This window comes from Rhinolophus sinicus, chromosome 5 (assembly GCF_057876585.1).
Source record: "Rhinolophus sinicus isolate RSI-liver-muscle chromosome 5, RSI-T2T, whole genome shotgun sequence".
NCBI lineage: Eukaryota > Metazoa > Chordata > Mammalia > Chiroptera > Rhinolophidae > Rhinolophus > Rhinolophus sinicus.
Genome location: NC_142505.1, coordinates 84436311 through 84455705, shown reverse-complemented (window position 1 = coordinate 84455705; position 19395 = coordinate 84436311). Strand labels below are relative to the sequence as shown.

The window sequence follows — 19395 nt, the reverse complement described above, 5'->3', positions numbered from 1 at the left end:
ATTGCAGCATTATTTACAATAGCCAAGATATGGAAGCAAACTGGGTGTCTATCAATAGATGAATGGATAAAGATGTGGGTAAAGAAGACACACACACACACACACACACACACACACACACACGTATATATTACACAGCAATAAAAAGGAATGCAATCTTGCCATTTGTGACAATACGTATGAACCTAGAGGGTATTATGCTAAGTGAAATAAGTCAGAGAAAGATAAATACCACAGGGTTTCACTTATATGTGGAATCTAATAAAACAAAACAAATGAACAAACAAAACAAAGCAAAAACAGACTCATAGAAGCAGAGACCAAAGGGATGGTTGCTAGAAGGGAGAGAGATGGGCAGATGGGTGAAAGAGGTGAAGGGTATATAGTCAATAATATTGGGATAAGTTTGCACGGTGACAGATGATTACTAGAATTAGTGAGGTGATCACATTGTAAGGTATAAAAATGTTGAATTACTATATTGTACACCTGAAACTAATATAACTAATATAACATTGTATACTATGCTTATTTTTTAAAAATTGCTGACTAAGTGCCTTATAAGCACAAAATAAAATCTTTAAAAAATTAAAAGGAAAAAAAGGGATGTGCTGTCAATTAGTCCCAATACTATCTTCAGGGTTTCTCCACTGTACAGTTGCTCTTTGATCCTTTGTCATTAATACGTCTCTTGTGAGGAGATACTTTGAGACCATGCAAGTCTCCTATGATGAAACATTGACTGATGATTCTCGACTGACTCAAATATTATTGTTATTATGGCCGCCAAGGGGTGACATTCTAACTCCGTCATCCCTTTTACAGTTAAGTTGGCTTTCAACTATAGGGAAGAACTTTCTTGTCTGCCTTATTTATAGCGGTATGGACTCAGGATTCTTACTTTAGTCCGTTTATTAGAAGTCTTTACTATCATTATTTATCTTGAGAATCAAATTGTGCCAGCTGGTTGCCAGGCACTTCATGTACATTATTCCATTTAAATCTCAAAACAACTCTATGCAGTGGGCATTATGATTATCTTTATTTTGCAGAGACAGAGAAGCTAAAGCTCAGAGAAATTAGCTCTCGTTTTATTGGTGGAGTCCCCAAACTTTTGTGCCAAATGCTTGACATATACGAGTGTGTACATATACATGTATATGTATATTCCATCCCCCAATTCTCCTGATGTCCCTGTCGTATAGGAATGATCCCCTCCCCTCATATTTTAAGATGAGAAAGTAGGCCCAGAGAGGTTAAGTAACCTGTCACAAAAGCTGTAATGAGAATTCAGAGGCCTATTTGAAATCCCATGTTGTTTGCAGCCAACCACGTTGCCCCTTTAAGGTGTTTGTCTTTTAAGCACCTAGTCTTTTTTGCCATTTATTCAATTGTATTTAGGACAGAGGGGGTGAAAGGAGAAACTGACTGCTTGTTTTTGTAATGTGTTTTTGCTTTGGCTAAAGCTACCCTGATTCTGATCGGCACCAAAGCTAGGAAGTGGTGGCAATTTGATCTTGCCAGAATCCTTGGTGTTCTTGGAATAGTTTATGGCAATTGGGTTACTGACAATTTAATCTCTTAAAGTATGTTCATCCCAGTGTTTAAAGGAAAGCTTTAGTGAGGTCTCCCGTCATACAGTCACCCTCGAACTTATCAGCTATGTAAATGTGGATTTCTCCATTACTGTCCTGTGTTAATCATGGTACAGTGAAGACACTTCTCATTCATGAATCTGTGAGCCAAGGAAAGTTGCTAATGACCACATAAAGAAAACCGAGAAAATGTTGGTACTTAATTGAAGTGGAAATGTGTGCAATAAAGTACTGATCGTGTCCAGCGTGGATGCTGGGTGACCTCAAAATGGGATCTGAGGGCCACTGGCCTTACACGCATCCCAGGTGCCCCTTAAAAACACAAAGTCTGGGGCCTTGTCGAAGTGCCACCAAACCCGAATCTTCTGTTTTAACACACTTCCCAGAAGCCCGTGAGGCTCACTAACGAGGGCACAGATGTGCCAGGGCCTCTGACCAAGCTGGGTTCCTGTGGGCGCACAACGCTGGTCTCCTGCCAACAACGGCAGCCTTCGGGCCACTTGACCTCTGCCTCTCTTCTTGCCCACTAAGGGAAGGGAAGTGGAATCGGCCCTTGGGGAGCGAGCCTGGGGCAGGTTCCCATCTCCGCCCTCCCGCAGGAAGTGAGCAGCAGAGGGAACACATCACCCCCCAAGTATTCGGATGTACAGGATCTGTACAGAGTTCTTGGAAGTCCTGAGCAAAGTTCTGAGAAGCTTCTTTGGAGGCAGGGGGAACATAACCCTTTTCAAGGCTCTGGTTAAAACCAGTGCAAACAAACAAAAAGCAGCTGTTGATTCATAAAGCAGAGGACTGCCTGTGCCTAGGGAAGGTTCCTTTATCCCCAAACCAAGATCGCTGTGAAGTGACTAACTCCAAATGGGGTACTACACTCCCCCAGCCCTCACTTAGGCTGAAGCCAGTCTACGCTGTACATGGAGCCAAGTGCAGATGTCACCTGTCCCATTTGCTCCCAAGTAGACTAAGCAGTAGTGTGCTGGTAAAGGTTTACCAACCAGCTCTTTGGGGCAGCGCTGGATGGTCAGTCAGGCCTCTGAGGAGAGCAATCCCAGTCCCTGCCTCTTTCTGCCTAACATCTGATCACAGCAACGTGGAGGAGGGCTTGAGATTTCTCAGACCTCAGGCCACTCAGGTTTGCCTTCAGAGAAAACCATCCTAGGTCCTACCAATGGAAAGAGCTTCGCGTGGGCAGAGGAAGTAGAAAGTAGTTGTTTCTCCCTGCCAACACCACTGCTCTACGTGTGTGTTTCAAGAGCCATGGGTAATGTTAACAGTAGGGAGAGATGACGTTAGTCTGTGGAATGCGTGATCAGCACAATCCACGCCCGTTCCTAAACCCATCCTTCCTAACTCGGGCTATAAAAGGAGGCGGGCATGAGACACACACACTGCTCTCAGCCCGTGTAAAGAAATCTCAGAGTGGGTCCCTCAGTCCAAGAGTTCCAGAGGCTGCAAATTCTGTATCACTGTGTGACCTTGGGCCACTCAACTGCCAGAACCTCTGGTTTTCCCTATTGCAAGCTGGGCCCCATCGTGCTTCTAGAGGGCTCTTCTGCTTGCAAGGAACAGAAGCTATTCAAACTGGCCCAGATACCATGAGCTGCTAATTGTAAGCATGTAAGGATCCTCTGGGATTCTAGAACAGGGCATAAAAATACATCCAGGCATTCTAGGAAAATAAGAAGCTGTTCAGGATTGAGGTAGCTTTTTCTGTTTCCATTTCCTGCACCAATCTCCTTTCTGCACCAATCTCCTTCCCCCTGAAGACAGGCCTCTTGTGTCTTTAAAATTATCCCCGGCACAAACTGGCCACTAGTCACAGCTCGACATCGGGAGTTCTCATCTCGTGCACAGGACAACTTTCTTTGGAGGCCAAATTCACAGGAGTGAAAATGTGATTGGCCGATACCATGTTTTTAAGCCAAACCACGTGAGTCACAGGACACTGCATTCTGACAATCTTTGGCTTAGGTGTATGCCCATGTGAAGTCCTTTAGGCCATGACCGGAGAAGCAAGTAGAGAGAAATACAGGATGCAGGGTTGTCCTTTACGGGGTGACGGCCAGAGCCCGACCAGCCCTCGATGCCTCCACGGGTAGGCTGAACACAGTAATGGCTGTGAAACCATGTGCCAAACATCTAGAGATTGCCAACTCTTTGCAAGGTATTGAAGACATCCACATTGTAACACGGTATCGTTGATTTGTTAGGATAGCAAATTTTATAAAGTATGTTGTCATTTAATTTAATCAAAACAACCTTAGGAAGTAGGTCTCTTTTAAAGATGAAGACACTGATACTCCAAGAGGATAAGTATTTACCCGAAGGTCCCACATTTGGGAAATGGCAGAATCAGATTGAATGTTAGGTTTTCTGACTCCAAGTCCAGTGGTCTTTTTTCCTGGCAAAGGATCAATCAAGTGGGAAAGAGGAATGTGCAGAAATCACTCTGAAGCCTTATCTAGGGCTCAGGACTTTGGCTGTAAGTGAAAGAATTCAACTCAAACTGTTTTGAGCAAAATGAGAACGTATTGGCCTATGTGACAGAAAAGCTCAGGTGACAGGACGGGGAGGGCTGCGACTGTCTGTCGGCACCACTTTTAGGCTTCCCCGTTCTTAGGCAGCTGTCTTTTCAAGGAGACAGATGGCCACCAGCAGTCCTTGTGCCTTCAAATCCGGAAAGTCTCTCCTCACAACAGTAGGAAATCCAGAAATTGGTTCTCCTTGTACTTAATTAGGGCCTGGGCCCATTCTCGAATCAACCAATCATGGACTGGGTGGATGTGATGACCTCGGAAGCCTGGCTAGAGTCACAGGTTCACCGTTGGATCCAGGGTTGGTGTCAGTCCACCCAAACCCATGGAACCTGAGAGCAGGGAAAGGAGTGGCCCGCCAGAGAAAAAAGGAGGTGCTGTTATCAGAAGGGATAATGGCTACCAAACAGGCAAAACCAACAGCTATTCCCCCTGAGGTGGGAAAAGTGAAGGGCATGTGAGTTAACCTCAGGGGCCCAAGTGGTAGCCAGCCCTGGCACTTGGGCGTGGACATGACAGGTGCCCAATAACTATTGATGAATGAATGAATGAGAGTTGGTTCCAATTGTAGAATAATGAAGAATTGGTACCTCTGGCGCATGGGATGCATAAAGGGACATTGGGGAACGATGTTGGGGCCACGCTGGGAGCACGCTGAGCACCACGGTCCTTTATCTGCAGGCCACAGGAGCTTCTGCAGGTTTTTGATCAGGGTCGTTCCATGGTCAAAATTTGGAAGAGGAAACACTTGAAAATGTTAAAGTGCTATATTTAAATTGAGAACATAATCTTTGGTGGGTGAGGAATGCCGGCTTGCCTGTGACGGTTTTCTTCTAAGGTCGGGAATCCCTTTACCTGGGAGTCCTGGAGACAAGAAAACTGTGGACACAGCATGAGGGAAGAGTGGCTGCGGGGGCTAAGGGTCTGATTAGATGCACCCACCCCATTCAGGGCCTCCAACTATGTAGCCCCACCTGAACGAAGGTGAAGGTCTGAACTTGGTGACACTGGAGCTCCTCAGACTCACATTCGTGGGATGGTTGAACAGGTCTGGGTGTGGCCCCCAGGGTGTGGGAACACCTTCCTGAACTTGAGGAGCGCCTGATGCCACCCAATCCCGCCTCACGATTAGGTGTGATTATTGCCATTCTTTATTACCACTGACGGGGGTCCTCAGGAGAATTTCAGGTGAAATCTCTCAACACTAATGCACCCCTGGGACGGGCCAAATCATCAAGTGTCTATGTGAATCACCTGGGGTTAGAAATCTTATCCTTCCAATTCTGTCTGATTTTCCATTTGACGTTCATCAGCAGGGCTGTGACTGGCCCAGGCCCTTCCTACTCTTGTGAGACCCAGCCGTGGATCCCCTGGTCCAAAATGGAGAACAAATCAGAACCATAGAAATCAGCTGTGCTTGCTGAGCTCTGGCATCAAGGCTTCCCTATTGGCGAACTCGCTCCAGGATTGATTAAACTAGAGCAGTGTTTGCCCATTTTATGTTGCAATTAACATTTCAAATCTTCTGCTTTTGAAGTGTCTTTTCCAAGAGGTATACTATTAAAATCTCAACAAATAAATACTCAACATAAGGAGTGAGGGCCCTCAAATAAAGACAAGTGGCAGGCAGAGCTCATGCTGAGAAGTCCTTTGAGGGTGGGGGGACGGCACTTATACTGTGAATTCCCCTGCTGTGACCTGTGTACCTTGCCCCAGGACAAAGTCCTGGCACTGTGGGTTTAACCTGGCCTGTGCCCCTTCCTGAACCACCCATCACTTTGTGTGGACTTGATGAGCTCACAGACCAGAGCAGGGCCACACGTTCTCACCACTGGTCAAGGTTGATGTCAGTCCACCCAAAGCCACGGAACCTGAGGGTAGGGAAGGGAGGGCTTCCCTAAGGAAAAACCGAGGTGCTGTAGCCAGAAGACGGGGTACTGGATGCCAAACAGGCAAAACAACAAATATTCCTTTGGGGTGAAGGAAGTGAAAGGCATTGAGGTTGGAGCTTCTGAGACACCCCCGAGTGGGGATAGTGTGGGAGTTAAGAGTGGACCTCTGGTGTCGGCCTGCTGGGGTTGAATCTCTGCTCTGTTACTTATTAGCTGACGTTGAGCAGGGTACCCAGTCCAATCCTTGCCTTCCTCATCTGCAGAATAGGGTAGAAACAGTACCATGTTTCCCCGAAAATAAGACCTAGCCAGACTAGCTGCTGTAATGCGTTTTTTGGAGCAAAAATTAATATAAGACTCGGTCTTACATAGGACCGGGTCTTTTATATTATATTATATTATATTATATTATATTATATTATATTATATTATATTATATTATATTATATTATACTCGGTCTTATAGTAAAATAAGACCGGGTCTTATATTAATTTTTGCTCCAAAAGATGCATTAGAGCTGATGGTCCAGCTAGGTCTTATTTTCGGGGAAACGGTACCTACTGCATAGGGCTAATTTGGGAATTAAATGAGATGATGCATGCAAAGCGATCAGAACAATGCAAATGCTCCATAAATGGAGCATTTGTTACTGTCATCTTGACACGTAACAGTTCAGCACACCGCTCTCCCCGCCACCCCCTACACACACCGTAGGACACCTGGGTGAGTTTCACTCTGTGAGCAGACCTGAGTGGAAGCCTGACGTTTTCTGTGTGCTACGCGTACTCACCCATCACCTGCTTTGAGCTCTCAAGCTCTCTTCTTTAGCTCTTTTTCAAATCTCATTAGGCTCAAGAGGGGGTGACGATGCCAAGAAAATGCTCCATTTCTGAGCATTAGCACATCAGGCTAGAAGCACCGACTCTCCCACAAGAAGACACACTCCCGGGATTTCCCTGGCAATCCCGTAACAGCCTGAAGGTCTGTAGTCGGCAGCTGGAGCGGGGTGGAGACAGGTACTGTTTTCAAATTGTTAAATTTTTTAAAATTTGCACATTACACATTTCCAGCCAGCACGACATGGCTGGGCCCTTGGCTGGGGCTGCCTCCTTGCCTTGCCCTCAAGGATGATGGAACTGGCCGAAGAGTGCAGCTGGAGTCCCTGAGGCCGCACAGAGCTCCAGAAATGGGGAACTATTCACCCAAGATGAGAGAGCAAAGGGCTCGTAGGAGGAGACAGTTTTTAATCAAAACGTATCCTGTTCTGATTCTAGCCACTGTGAAACGAAAGCTGAATGCGCGCCTAGATTGTGCCTTCTGAAGGGTTCACTGCTGAAAAGGGCATCCTGAGGTTTTTCACACGGATTCCAAAAAGGGAGGAGGCTGATGAGGGGGAGGGAAGAACCAAGGAAAAACAAGGAAAAACTTCCACCCAATTAAAAAATGTTTATGCATTTATGTAAAATCACGTGTGTATCTCTGTAAAGGAATAAAAAGTTTATGAGCGTGTGGGCCTGGAAGCGGACAGACCTGTGCTGGAGTTCTGGTTCCCCCACCTCCTAGCTTGTGTGATCCTTCGTTTCCTCCTCTATAAAATGGGGGGATTATAGTGCTTCACCCTTTTGTTCTGAGGACTCAGTGAGGGAATGCATGCACAGTAGTGACTGGTAAGGCAGTAATAAGTGTGAGCTGATGTCGATCTTGGCGAGAAAACAGAAGCCTAAAGGCGAAGCTGGGGGGGGGGGTGAGGGTGAATAGTTTCCGATTCTCCAGAAGCCTTTATCTCCTCCTTCTCCAATCATACTGAACGCACCTCTCTTTCTCTTTCTCCCCTTCAAGGCTTGGTCCTTGCTGTCTTTGTGCTTGGGACACTTTTCCATTCACCTAAGAGGCACACTCCTCTCCATCTTTCGAGAACTGTCTCCAATGTCACCTCTCTGAAGCTTTCTCTGGTACCTACCTCTCAACTTGAAAGGCTCGCTCTTCCTCAGAGCCTGAGACTACCTGCTACGCGCTGCCAGGGTAGGCACACCACATGGCAAACGCTGTTTCTTATAGACTTGCCTGTCACCGAGGCCCGCTGTGAGGTCCCTGAGGCCAGACAGCCTCTCTTATACTTCCTGGTTTTAGCAGTTCCCAAGACACAAGAGGTGGTCAAGAAGTGATGGCTGAATGGAAGCATAAAAATGGAGAGTGACTGCTCTGAAAAGATGATGGCCAGTTGTTCTCCACTCAAAGGAAAAACAGAAAGGACATGGACTTAAGCTGCATCATGGGAAACTTCAGTTAGACACAAAGAATTCCGTTAGTGAGAATGTTAGATACCAGACCAAGTCCCCATGGGACAGTGTGGAATTTCCTTTAAGGATCTTAAAAAAAAAAAAAAAAAAAGGATACTTTTTTATTTGGGGGGTGATTCTGATGTGGGTTTGCTTGAATGCAGCCCCCCAGCCTGGTTCAAAGTCTGTAAAATGACTCATAAGCAATTCAGATGACAGCAAAGGGTCTTATGGCTCTTGGTCAGCTGGTTATCCAGATGGTTTCCTGCACCAAGCACGAGCGAGGAGGCTGGGAAGGAATGTGGCTGTGTGCGCCTGAACGGAGGGTGGGAAGTCTCTGCCCAACAAGCCTAAACCCAGGGACGTGAGCAAGGGGAACAGCCTGCCAAGGGGAACGAAATCACCTTGTGTTCAAGCACCCAAGTCTAATGACACCCAATTTCTTTCAACCAGAACTTTCGAATAAAACAGGAAGGAGGGACGACAGTCTAGAGCAGCACTTTATCCAATTTTTCACTTGGTCAGCCCACCCAGGTGCCAGTGGGCACGTGCTGGGTGCCAGGTCCCGGGCTGGTGCTGGGCGGAGATGGGTCAACAAGACCTGGTCTCTGTTCTTGCTGAGCTGTTGAAGAGAAAAACAGATACCAAATATCTTATGACAAATAATGAATTAATTAGAGGTAGAAAGTACTATGAAGGGCAAAATGATGTGACTAGGAGAAGAGGTGAGAATAGAAAGATGGTTCCTCCTAAGTGGCATGCCTTCATCTCATTTAACACAGAATTATCTACTATTACCATCCCATTTCTTTTCCACAGACAAAAAGGCACAGAAAAGGCGGAAAGAAAAAAAAAAGACATACAGCCAGTGTCAAAGGAAAAATTTTAATTTTAGGCTGGGTACAGGCCTGGACGATAAAATGTTATTTGGCATCTAGAGAAAGGATCCATGGATTCAAGTCTTGACAAATGTGCTGGTTGGCCTTGGGAAAGCATATTACTAGCTCCCTGGGTTTAAGCAGAGAAGCTGGGGCTGGCCTCCTGGGGTCAATTACACAAGAGACTTTACAGACACACAGCGTGAGAAGTGTTGCTAAGTGCTGTGGGACACAGTGGGCCGAGGTTTTGATCATTTCTACCTCAAGCCTTCCTGCTTTGGTCCCCTGCCTGATGCTGAAGGATATGGCCCTGGTTGGGCATCATCCTCCCTCTCCCACCCACCCTGAGCAGTTACTGTGTTGGTTAGAGGCTCCCTTAGCTGCTGTGCAGGCTGAACTCAGGCTATCCTGACTAACCCAACATAGTTAATGAGTTGCAGCTTAGCTTAGTGCTATTAAGCACCACACGCCAATGACACTGACACATCTGGGCAGGAGAGACATGTCTCTGAGTGGGGATTGAGAAAGAACCAAGAAAAGAAGGAATTAAAGCCCCGATTTAATTCCCGAGAGTGCAAGCGTGTTTGAGGTCTGGGAAAATCTTTCATTTACCTAGTTTCAAGTGTCAGTCAAGTCCATTTCTAACCAAGGTGCTCGTAGGACCAATCATAAAGCCACAACGAACAAGGAAAAAACACCAAACAAGCCAGAAGACGTGGCACAATTTGAGCTCTGCTCTGAGAGGCTGCTAAAAGCACAAGGAAAATGGCAACCTTTTCTGTTCAAAAGACGTGAACACTGAAGTGACTGGAAAGTCTGTTGGAAAGGCCAAGACATAAAAAATATGCAAACACATACCGCAGATGTCATCATCCACGTGATGGGCCATGCGGGTCTCACTCACCTAGGTACCTCGTGACCTCATGGACATATGAGGCTTCAGAGGCTGGGAGAATTTTCCAGCGCAGGGTGTAAGTTCGGTGAAGGCTGCAGGTGCCGAGTCAGTGCTATTCACAGATTCACAGGGGTAAACCAGTGCTTTGTTAAGTGACAGCTGAGGACAGTATCAATGGCTCATGCAGTGCCCCACCCCCTCAGAAGCAGGCACCAGGGGAGACTCACTCTCCTGCTCCCCTAAGACAAGCTTCTGGGACCAGAAGCCTCGCCCTCAATCCCTGAAGCCCTGGTTCCCCAGACCTCTCCTTTGGGGTCCTCTGCTCTCCCTGCAGAAGCCAGGAGCTGTCAACCTGGGTTCCAGGCAGCAACTCGAAGCAAGTCCTTGGAAGGGATAGGAGGAAAGAAGACTCAAAAATACGAACTGGCCTGGGACATGTTACAAGAAACCGACTTACAAACCTGTGGGATACGCCCAGCTGTGTGTTGGGGTGGCCTGTGTTCTGGCTCTTTGATTATTCCACACCTTGTTAATGAAGTTCCAGATAAGGGTGATCAGAAAGTCAAATTTAGGAAGACTACAAGAATCTGTTGCTAGGAGATAAAGTCAGAAACATTCATTGGAAAATGACTCGGGCTGGAGAGCCCCTCCTCGAGTTCAGTGGCATTTGACCTCTTCCTCAAGGAAACCAAAGCTCCTCAGAGCACATCAGATGTCACACTGCACTTGTCCCAGTAACCACAGGAGCCCAGACTTGTGACCGCTGAGCGCGGTCTTTGCTGATTTGAAGATATGTTAAAATAAGCAGCAGGTCAAATCTTTATCAGAAACTTAAGAAACAAACATACCACCAAATGGAAAAGTCATTTAATTCAAAAATCATACTTCCACTCGTTTTTTTTAGGGATTGTCACATAAACCAACCAAATGTAAGAAAGCCAAGTTTCAGAGGCCCCTCAACAGAAATGGTATTTTCTTCACAGATATGCTTAGTGATGCCAAAGCACATTTTTTTTTTTTAAAGCTTGAACATGGCAAAAGTGTTTCACTAATAACAGGGAGAAAGTTCTAGTCTAGTCACAGATACTTTTTAATTACGGAATTGGATACTACACACTAGTCAATATTCAATACTGAAGTTTAAAACAGTGCATTACTTACGATTTTAAAAAAAGAACATTAAAGTGCCATTTTGAAGTCCTTTATTGATATTGTATCACACAGCACTTTATAATATACTCAACGGAAGCCTAAATTATGAATTAAACATGCAAATATTTTCTTCCCCCAAATATGGACAAAATGTCTCTTAGAGTGCTTGTGAACACGAGCCTAGTACTTATATTAGCTACTACACATTTATGGGTTTGATCTTTTCTTCAACATGACTTTTAATAAGTTAACATGGAATATAGCTGTAGATAGTAACCATTTGATAAATATGAACAAAGTTTTAAAATGGCACTTCATTTACGTCTTTGATCATACTGATAGTCAATCCACAGCCTCTCGTTTCTCAAATTGTCAACCTTCCAATCTTATAGGCTGTAAAGGCTCAGTGACTGCCAGCTTATGTGGGTTTCTCTACGAGTCTGTCTCTTCACATATGTAAATGTGCACTGTACATACACATACACATACTAATAGAATCATCAGATGAACCTCTTTTCACAGGTACGACGTTGACCCTGGCATGTGGATACCCAACTAAGAAAGCTGTTCATAGGTGTCTGGACAACTTTGTAGAAATGGTTGCGTAGAATGGCTTGGCCTCTCCAGGACTGCGCCAGGTAATTCTAACATTTTGATGACCAATATTCTAGTTCTCACCGACTATATTAAAGAGAATTTTGACACAAATCATTGCTACCCTTGCATGGGTGTAGGACTGTGCCAAGCCTAGGCTCTCTAAAACATTCCACCTTAAAAGATGCTTCCATGGTGTAGTATCCCGTAAAACTTTTGTAAAACTATTAACTGTGAACTTTTTTTGTGATTGATTTTTCTCCCGTTAAGAACTATATTCATCCCTCTTTAAAAAAACCAAAAATCAATCCAAAGTTCTTCAGTGTGGATTGCCTTTTCATTTCTCTCTGCTCCCAGCATGACTATATATGCTCCTGGCAATATGTTTTCTCCCAAGAATATATGTGCTTCCAGTAGAAGACCACATTTCAGCAAAGGCTGGCTCTGAATGATGTCTGGATTCTCTCTATGGTCTCTCCCTCTGCTCCAGGAAGCTCTTTCGTTGGACAAGTATTAGAGGTGGCAAAAGGAAAACAGCTAATTATTACTTGCTGGAGTATTGTCTCGGGCATGGCGTAGAATTGTGCAAGGTTCACTGCTCTGCCACTGCTGTCATTTTGATGCTACAATTAGAGAAAAGTGATGCGGCACCCGGCGGAGCAGGGTGGTTGCCAAACACATCTGAGCACAAGATAAATTTTTTAAACACCAGCACAGGGTGTGTGAGAGGACACCCAGCTGACTTAGAAGAGATGTGGGGCAGGGTTGTCTAGGTAATTGATTACTGTCAAGTTTGCCAGAGATGACAGATAACTCCCGAGATAGAATACCGAGGACACTCCTTTAAAAGTCAGGTGGCTAAAGAGGCTGTTTGGTTCCTTCAATGCTGGCTACCTACGTGGGGAAGATGGCTGCTCATAAAACATTGAATTCTAGGGCAAACTGTGGGTGCCACGCTGGCCACGCTGTACCTGGGAGTCCTGGGTAGTCCAGACTTCCTTTTGGAAACAGAAGCCAGAGGATGAAAAGTGCCAAGAGACAGTCATGATAGGCGATGGAGGTATAGGGAGCTGCTAACTTCTGTCTCTCTAGCTCTCAATCGTGGATGCTTTTGGAATCACTGTTGTCAGGACAGAACTTGGTGTGACTAGGGTTGCTGTTTTCAGGAGACAACAATGCAAGTGGGTAGAGGGACTTCCTTTCACGCTAGATATGGCACACACAACCGTGGAGTCCTGACAAATGCCTGAAATGACTTTGTCACTAACGTGGCTCTGCCCTGCTAATGCCAGTCTGTCAATACTTCATTGCTCACTGTCCCTTTCTCTTTGCCTCTGTCCAAAAAGCACTCAGCAAGAGGGCTGAACTCGAATTTGTTGAAAAAGAGTTTTGGTTTGACAGAACATATATTGGCTGTCAAAATACTAATACACTAAGCTACAAACTAGCCCCGATTATAGGATACTGAGGGAGGTGGTGCTATACAGGGCACCCTGTATGTTTATTTTCTACAACAGAAGAGAGTATCACTAATCTTGAGCAAACCAGGAATATACTTTGCCTGGGGAGCAAGGATTTGAAACTAGTTGTCTTTTTATGACATGGCATTCTGTAGCTATCGAATTCTGTGAGTACCTGAAGGAAGAGTGAGAGACTGAGCTTAGTACCCAAAAAAGACTCAAGTTCTATATACCAAGCAGATCCCATGGCCTTACCAAAGAAAGCCCTGGTCCTGGGACAGCTCAGGGACCTTGGTCAATAGTCTCCCACTGTCATACCTGGATCCCTCCCCCTCACCTGCCCTAAAGTTCCCTATTCAAGCAGAGAACATAAGGGATGGGGCATCCATAGTGGAGAGGGCAAAATCTATTTTTGGTCTCCAAATTCCTTCTTATTTGTTGGCTCATATTCTGAACAGTTTCTCCAGTTCTGTAGCAAATGGGGAGGAGGGAAGCCTGGATGGGGAAAGGGAACAGAGCAACCATCTGTCACAGGCTCAGCGTGGCCACAGGGAAGCTGGGAAGGGGTCTACCTAAAAATTCCCATTGGCAGTAGCTCCATTTCCCTCTGGCTTCAAATCAGGGCCAACTGAGGGAGGGAGGGACATGCTTCCAAGTGGTCAAGCTGGGGCCAAATGTTGACAGGTCTACTTCAGCGAGGAACTCCCAAAGCTGGGGTCTGTATGTTCTGCTCCTTTGTGTCAGCTCCAGTTAAAGTTCCAGTGGGGCCGGTGACAATTTAAAACATCCAATGTGTTAAAAGCATTATGTTGCCCACTTCTTATTTGGAAAGCATGTGCTCTAGAGTGCGCTTGTCACCTCAGGCCCCTTCGAACAGGTCCCCAAGCTGGTCAAAGTCCACGGGGAGTAGGTGTAGCCTGTTCCTGTGTTCCCTTTCTTCTTGGGTTTTTCAGCGATAGCTTTCCTGAGTCCGATCTTGGTCTTGTCCAGTCTTAATTCTTGTTCCCTGATTCAGTGGTAGCATCTTGATTGTTGCTGGGTGAGCTACTGGGTAACAGCTATGAAATCCTTTAGCTGACGAGCTGCATCACAACGACACAGCCCTGATAACGTTAGAACCATCTGTAAAGCTCTTGCAGCACACTCTCCATTCCTTTGGGGTTTTTCTCTCATCTGGGGTTATAGGAAAACTGAGATGAACAGGAAGGGCATAAACACGTTTAGGGAAAGGAGAAGCAACAGCACAGCATATTGAGAACTAAAGAGCTGAAGATGCCCGTTTTCCTCAGCACTCAACACACGCAACGTTTGCAAACTAGTTTGGCCTTATTTATCAAGTCATAGAAGACATGCAGAAGAGTTAGATATAAGGAACATGCAATTTTCCTATCTCCTTCTGTCCTGATATCTTGCGGTACCAAGAAATACACCTGAGAAGAAAAATGAAAACAAACCAAAGACCAAAACAAAACTAAAACAAAAAAAATTAAGCCCTGTCCCCACCTATTTAAATCCTGAGCTTCATCTTACTCCTGAGTAGGAGTTCTTTGAAAAATTCTTTGCCTGAAGATGCTCTTTCCATCTCCAAACACAAAGCCCAAGTAATGCTCAAAAACACATCTGGATAAAGAAGACTGAACGCCGGCGATGGATCACGCCCCCCAACAAGAACCAGCAGAAGAGCACGCAGACACATCTCCGTCCTCAAGGCCACAGGGGAGTGGCCTTGACGCGCTTCGGCCTCGGCTCCTGTCTCTCCTCTTATACACTCTTGTTCAGCAATCGAAGATCAATGTGTGGAGCAAGTAGCTTTAAGAATATCAAATATAAAACTTTGCCATATAGTATTTCAAATCACTCTATTTACAAGTTTATCTTTTCAAAAAAAAAAATGTAAAAGATACAGTAATTCAACACAATTCAAGTTTTTCTTTTCTTCTTTGAACTTCCCTAAAGAGGAATTTCAGAAGCAGGAAAGAGTCTGGAGCAAGGCTGCCATCCCGAGGGGCTCCCGGGGAGCTCACAGTCCATCAGTGTGGCGTTTTTCTGCCCAGAGTCACTCTGGCAAGGACATTCAAATGTGGAAGACCCTGGGAACTCTGTTCTTTGGAGGCCAAGTGAATTGAAACATCCAGGCTGACCGAAGACAGGCTTCCACAAGACCCATCCCCTTCTGACAGGAAATTCTCTTTCTCAAAAGGTACCCATCCCATCTTCCATGTCCCAATCTTTTGGTGTCCTTCTGAATTGCAATGGCTTAGGATATTAGTCTCATGCCTCAAATGTCTTAGAAACAACTCCCTTTTGCTGAGTGGCAGTGAACATATATGTATATCCCTTTAAACTATAGGCCATAGGGTTAACCTAGGAATCAGCCCTGAAAATCGCCAGGACACCAGTGCTCAGAGCCCGAGGCACTGCCAGAGGGTGGTCAGTGATGGGCTAGAGGCAGGCGAGGGCAGGGGAAGGGACACATAAATGGGAGGCCATTTAGGGAACAAGTCAGAAAAAGGGAGGGTGTCACTCATTGGGAGGCAGCCTACTGTCCTCTAGAAAGCAAACACCAGTTGCATGGAAGAACAGAAATATTAAGCCTGTATGTAATTTAATCTCAAGGTTACTAGAGTTTGCTCCAAATATATCCTGATGCTGCTGAAATAAATCAGAAAGGAAACAGTGCTCAGCTGCTATTCTGTCTGCCCCCAGCAGACCAGTCTAATTTCTTGATCTTCTGCTTCAGGTTGTTGGAAAGCCATTCAAAATAATACCCAAAATGGGGGAGAGAAAAAAACATGTCATGCAAAGAGCGGGTGTTACTTTTTGGTTTGATTTTAGAGTAGGTTGGGTTGCCGTGGTTATGAGGTGATGGCAGCCCCCGGTGGCAGAGAGGTTCCTAGCTTAGGAGGGGGGAATGTGGGGTGTGTTATGTTCCCTTGCATGAGAGGACTGGACTGAATTCTGCTGATGCTGGGCCAACGGCTGCTTTAGAGATGGTGAGAGATTGGATCTTATATAAATAGTGCTATAACCCCTTTCTATCTTGCATGCAAACAGACCCAGCTGCATGTAGCACTGTGGGTCTCAAGTATTCAGAGGTGGGTGAAAGAGTGTCTACTGTAAACAGAAGCAATGAACCCAGCCTGGATCTCAGAGCTGTTGCCCAGCCCTGTAGACTTAGCTACATTGCATGCTCTTGGGGTCTACTTAGATCTTACTTACTTCCCCTGTCAGAAGGTCGGGAGTTTGGATGACTGTTGAAACAAAATGAGTGCTCTCCATTTAGGGTGCTGAAGGAGACAAATGGCTTTACAAGCCCTTTCTCTCGGTTATCAAAATCAAATGGCCTCCTCTGCTGATTCCCTTCTGTTTCTTGCAGTATCACCACACATCGGCTGAGATGATCATGGAGATGGTGACACCAAATTCACAGAAATATTCGAGTTGACAGGTAGCAGCAGAGCCAGCCACCCTGCATTTCTCAGCAGCAAAGAGAAATGACCTGCACCACTGGACTCTGCAGTTGTCATGGATACCATGGGAAGCTCAGCGTCTCTGCTGGGGCCCATGGTTAGAGGAACTCCACGTAGTTCTCAGGGATGAGGCCAGTTTTTCCGTTCAGAGTCCCCTCCAACCAGCCAGGCTCCTGAGATGGATGAACTGTACAGGAAGGGGAGAGAGGGTGAGAAAAGATGACGTTACCGATAGGGCAGGAGGTGGATGTGTGCTGTGTGTGCGTGTGTGTGTACGTGTGAAGGAAGTGTGGAGAATGAGGGCAATTGCTCATGAAGTTACATAACTCTAGGACTTGTTTAACCCAGAGCTTCTTAACCTTTTGTGGGACACATGCCTTCTGGTGAAGGCTCTTCTGAACTTTCTTCACAACAATGGTGGAAACAGACAGACATTCAAGGTTTTGCAAACAATTTTAGGAGTTTCATAGACTTTCTGAAGTTCCTGGTTTAAAGTATAAAGAAGTGACAGATTTCTACTTTTTAGGTTAGAGGTCACAGTTATGGTGCTCCACCTGTATACTTATCTATGCATCTCACCATCCACCACGTACCCATCTACCTCCCCAGAATTGACTATGTACCAAGAGCAGTGCGCACGGCAGGCTGCTGAATACTAGTCTTTAAAGACACCTTGCTCTTAATTATGCATTTTACTTGCCTTCACATCTTTACCCTCTGCTTCTAATTTCCTTCCAAATTCCCTCTGTGGGTTTTGCTTTCCTTTTGTTTTTGTATTTTATAGTCTTTGAATAGCCCTCTCTCTTTTCAAACCATATAACCTTTCTTAGCTTTCTTTCCTGTTCACTAGAATTTTCCTCCCTCCTATATACAAGTCTGAAAGCTGTCCTCTTCTTTTACTGCAACTTTCAAAGTTTCTGCCCCTTTGATTTTTCAATATCCAAATATATACCCATTCCCGTGACATCATACCCCATCTCCATGGAAACTATTGAGATATTGCAAAGATTACATAAAAACCAGCTGAGTCTGCAAAGCAGTCAGAGCAGGAAGAAAGAAAGAAGGACTCAAGGGACTTGAGATGGGGGTGTACATGCTTGTGAACTGGGAATACACACATCACTCTTGGGCGAGGCAGGGCATCTGCTCCTCATGGATTAGGAAAACTCCAATTTTCCGAGATAGTTTGGAGAGAATGAATTTTTCCCCTATTCCCTTCCTAGGCTAATTAAGTGACTTCCTGAGTTTGTTTTAGAAAAGCATTTCCGCCCCCAGCACTACTATATAAGTCTGGTTTCAGTTTGAAGAGAAAGAAGCAGGAACGGGAGCAAACGGGAAGGAGCAGGACGCGCACTGAGGGGTACAGAAAATCACTGCCAACCTGTCTAAGTGGGAAAACGTCTGGAGGGAAACACAAGGGCAAACATCTGTTAGCTGGCCTCCGAAACGCGTGCAGCATTTCATTATCACTAGGCTTCAGGAATAAACCAGAAGTAGCCAGCGTGCGTTGCATTCATGACACCCACACAAGGGGTCCGGGAGAGACGTGCTATGGAAGGACACACACAACTTAAACGCAACCGGACCTGTCCAATGACCGAGCTCTCCAATCCTGGCCTCGGAACACTAGTATCTGAACACCCCTGCCTTCTGCCCATCCATCCAGCTGACACTACCAAGGCCATGTCCGGTGTCAGCACCTATTAAAGTGGTGATAATGAAACCCTCTTCCCCTCAGTGGGTTCCTGTGTTCTTAGGAAGAAGCCAAGGTGGAGAAAGCACGCAGCACTGTCAGGACCCGGTGATGCCCAGTAAAGGCGGTTAGGAGGGGGCCCAGGGGCCTCTGACTATTCACTTGAACTGGTCAGCAAGACGCTCTTCTGGTAAAACCTGGGTGAAGGCCTGGTATGAACACCCACCTCCAAAGTGCAGAACCCAAACAAACCAAACTCACTCTCCAAAACAGAAAGACCTAGAAAGCATAACCCACCAATCAAACAAACTATAAAACAGAAAAAGACCCCTCCTACTTTACAGCAAAGGAGCTAGTTGAGTTGTTACGCCACTGGATACACTGAGTCTGTGTCTTCAGACACTTTCCCTTCTTGGCCAGCTGTTCAAACACAGCTCAGGTGCTGAGGTGGTCAAGTCTGCAAACATTAGAAGTGGAATTTGCAGAGTAAGGGAGTCAGTGGGGACAAAGGAGGCCCTCCAAACTGGAGAAGAAGACAAGTGTCACCGGGGGCAATGTAGCCTTAGAGTCAGGCTTCACCAAGGAGTGGTACCCACCTGCATGCTTATCACGACTTCAGTCTCCTGGGTCCCCCGGCCCATCAGTTAAAGCTGAATCTCTAGGAGTGGGGCCCAGGGATCTGGATTTTAAACTTGTTCTCATAAAGTTAAGAAAGTCAACTTTCCTGTGCCAAAACGCCTCTGTCATGAGGATGGTAATAAGAATTAAAATACAAATTCTCACTGGCTGATGGAGGAAGGAGAAAGCAGCAGATGCCCCCCTCCCCACCCTGCTTTCTGTTGTCTTGTTTCCTTTCCTCACACTTCAAGGCTTAGCTGAAGCCCCTCCATAAATATCAAGTCCCATCAGGGGTCCCATCTACCTGCTCCCTCCCTTCTCCGGACTCCAGACT

The 19395-nt window shown here is 45.8% G+C and overlaps 1 protein-coding gene across 3 annotated transcripts in view; it reads right to left on the bottom strand.

The window, feature by feature from the left end:
- Positions 1-10919: 10919 nt before the first annotated feature.
- The window catches only part of ARHGAP26 (Rho GTPase activating protein 26), a 752092-nt gene continuing 743616 nt past the window's right edge, over positions 10920-19395 (bottom strand). For all 3 annotated transcript variants that reach the window (XM_074313709.2, XM_019739058.3, XM_019739059.3), the window contains one exon: positions 10920-16937. In XM_074313709.2, the coding sequence (XP_074169810.1) occupies positions 16849-16937 (89 nt within the window). In that variant the 3' untranslated portion in view covers positions 10920-16848. The remainder of the gene's footprint in view (positions 16938-19395) is intronic.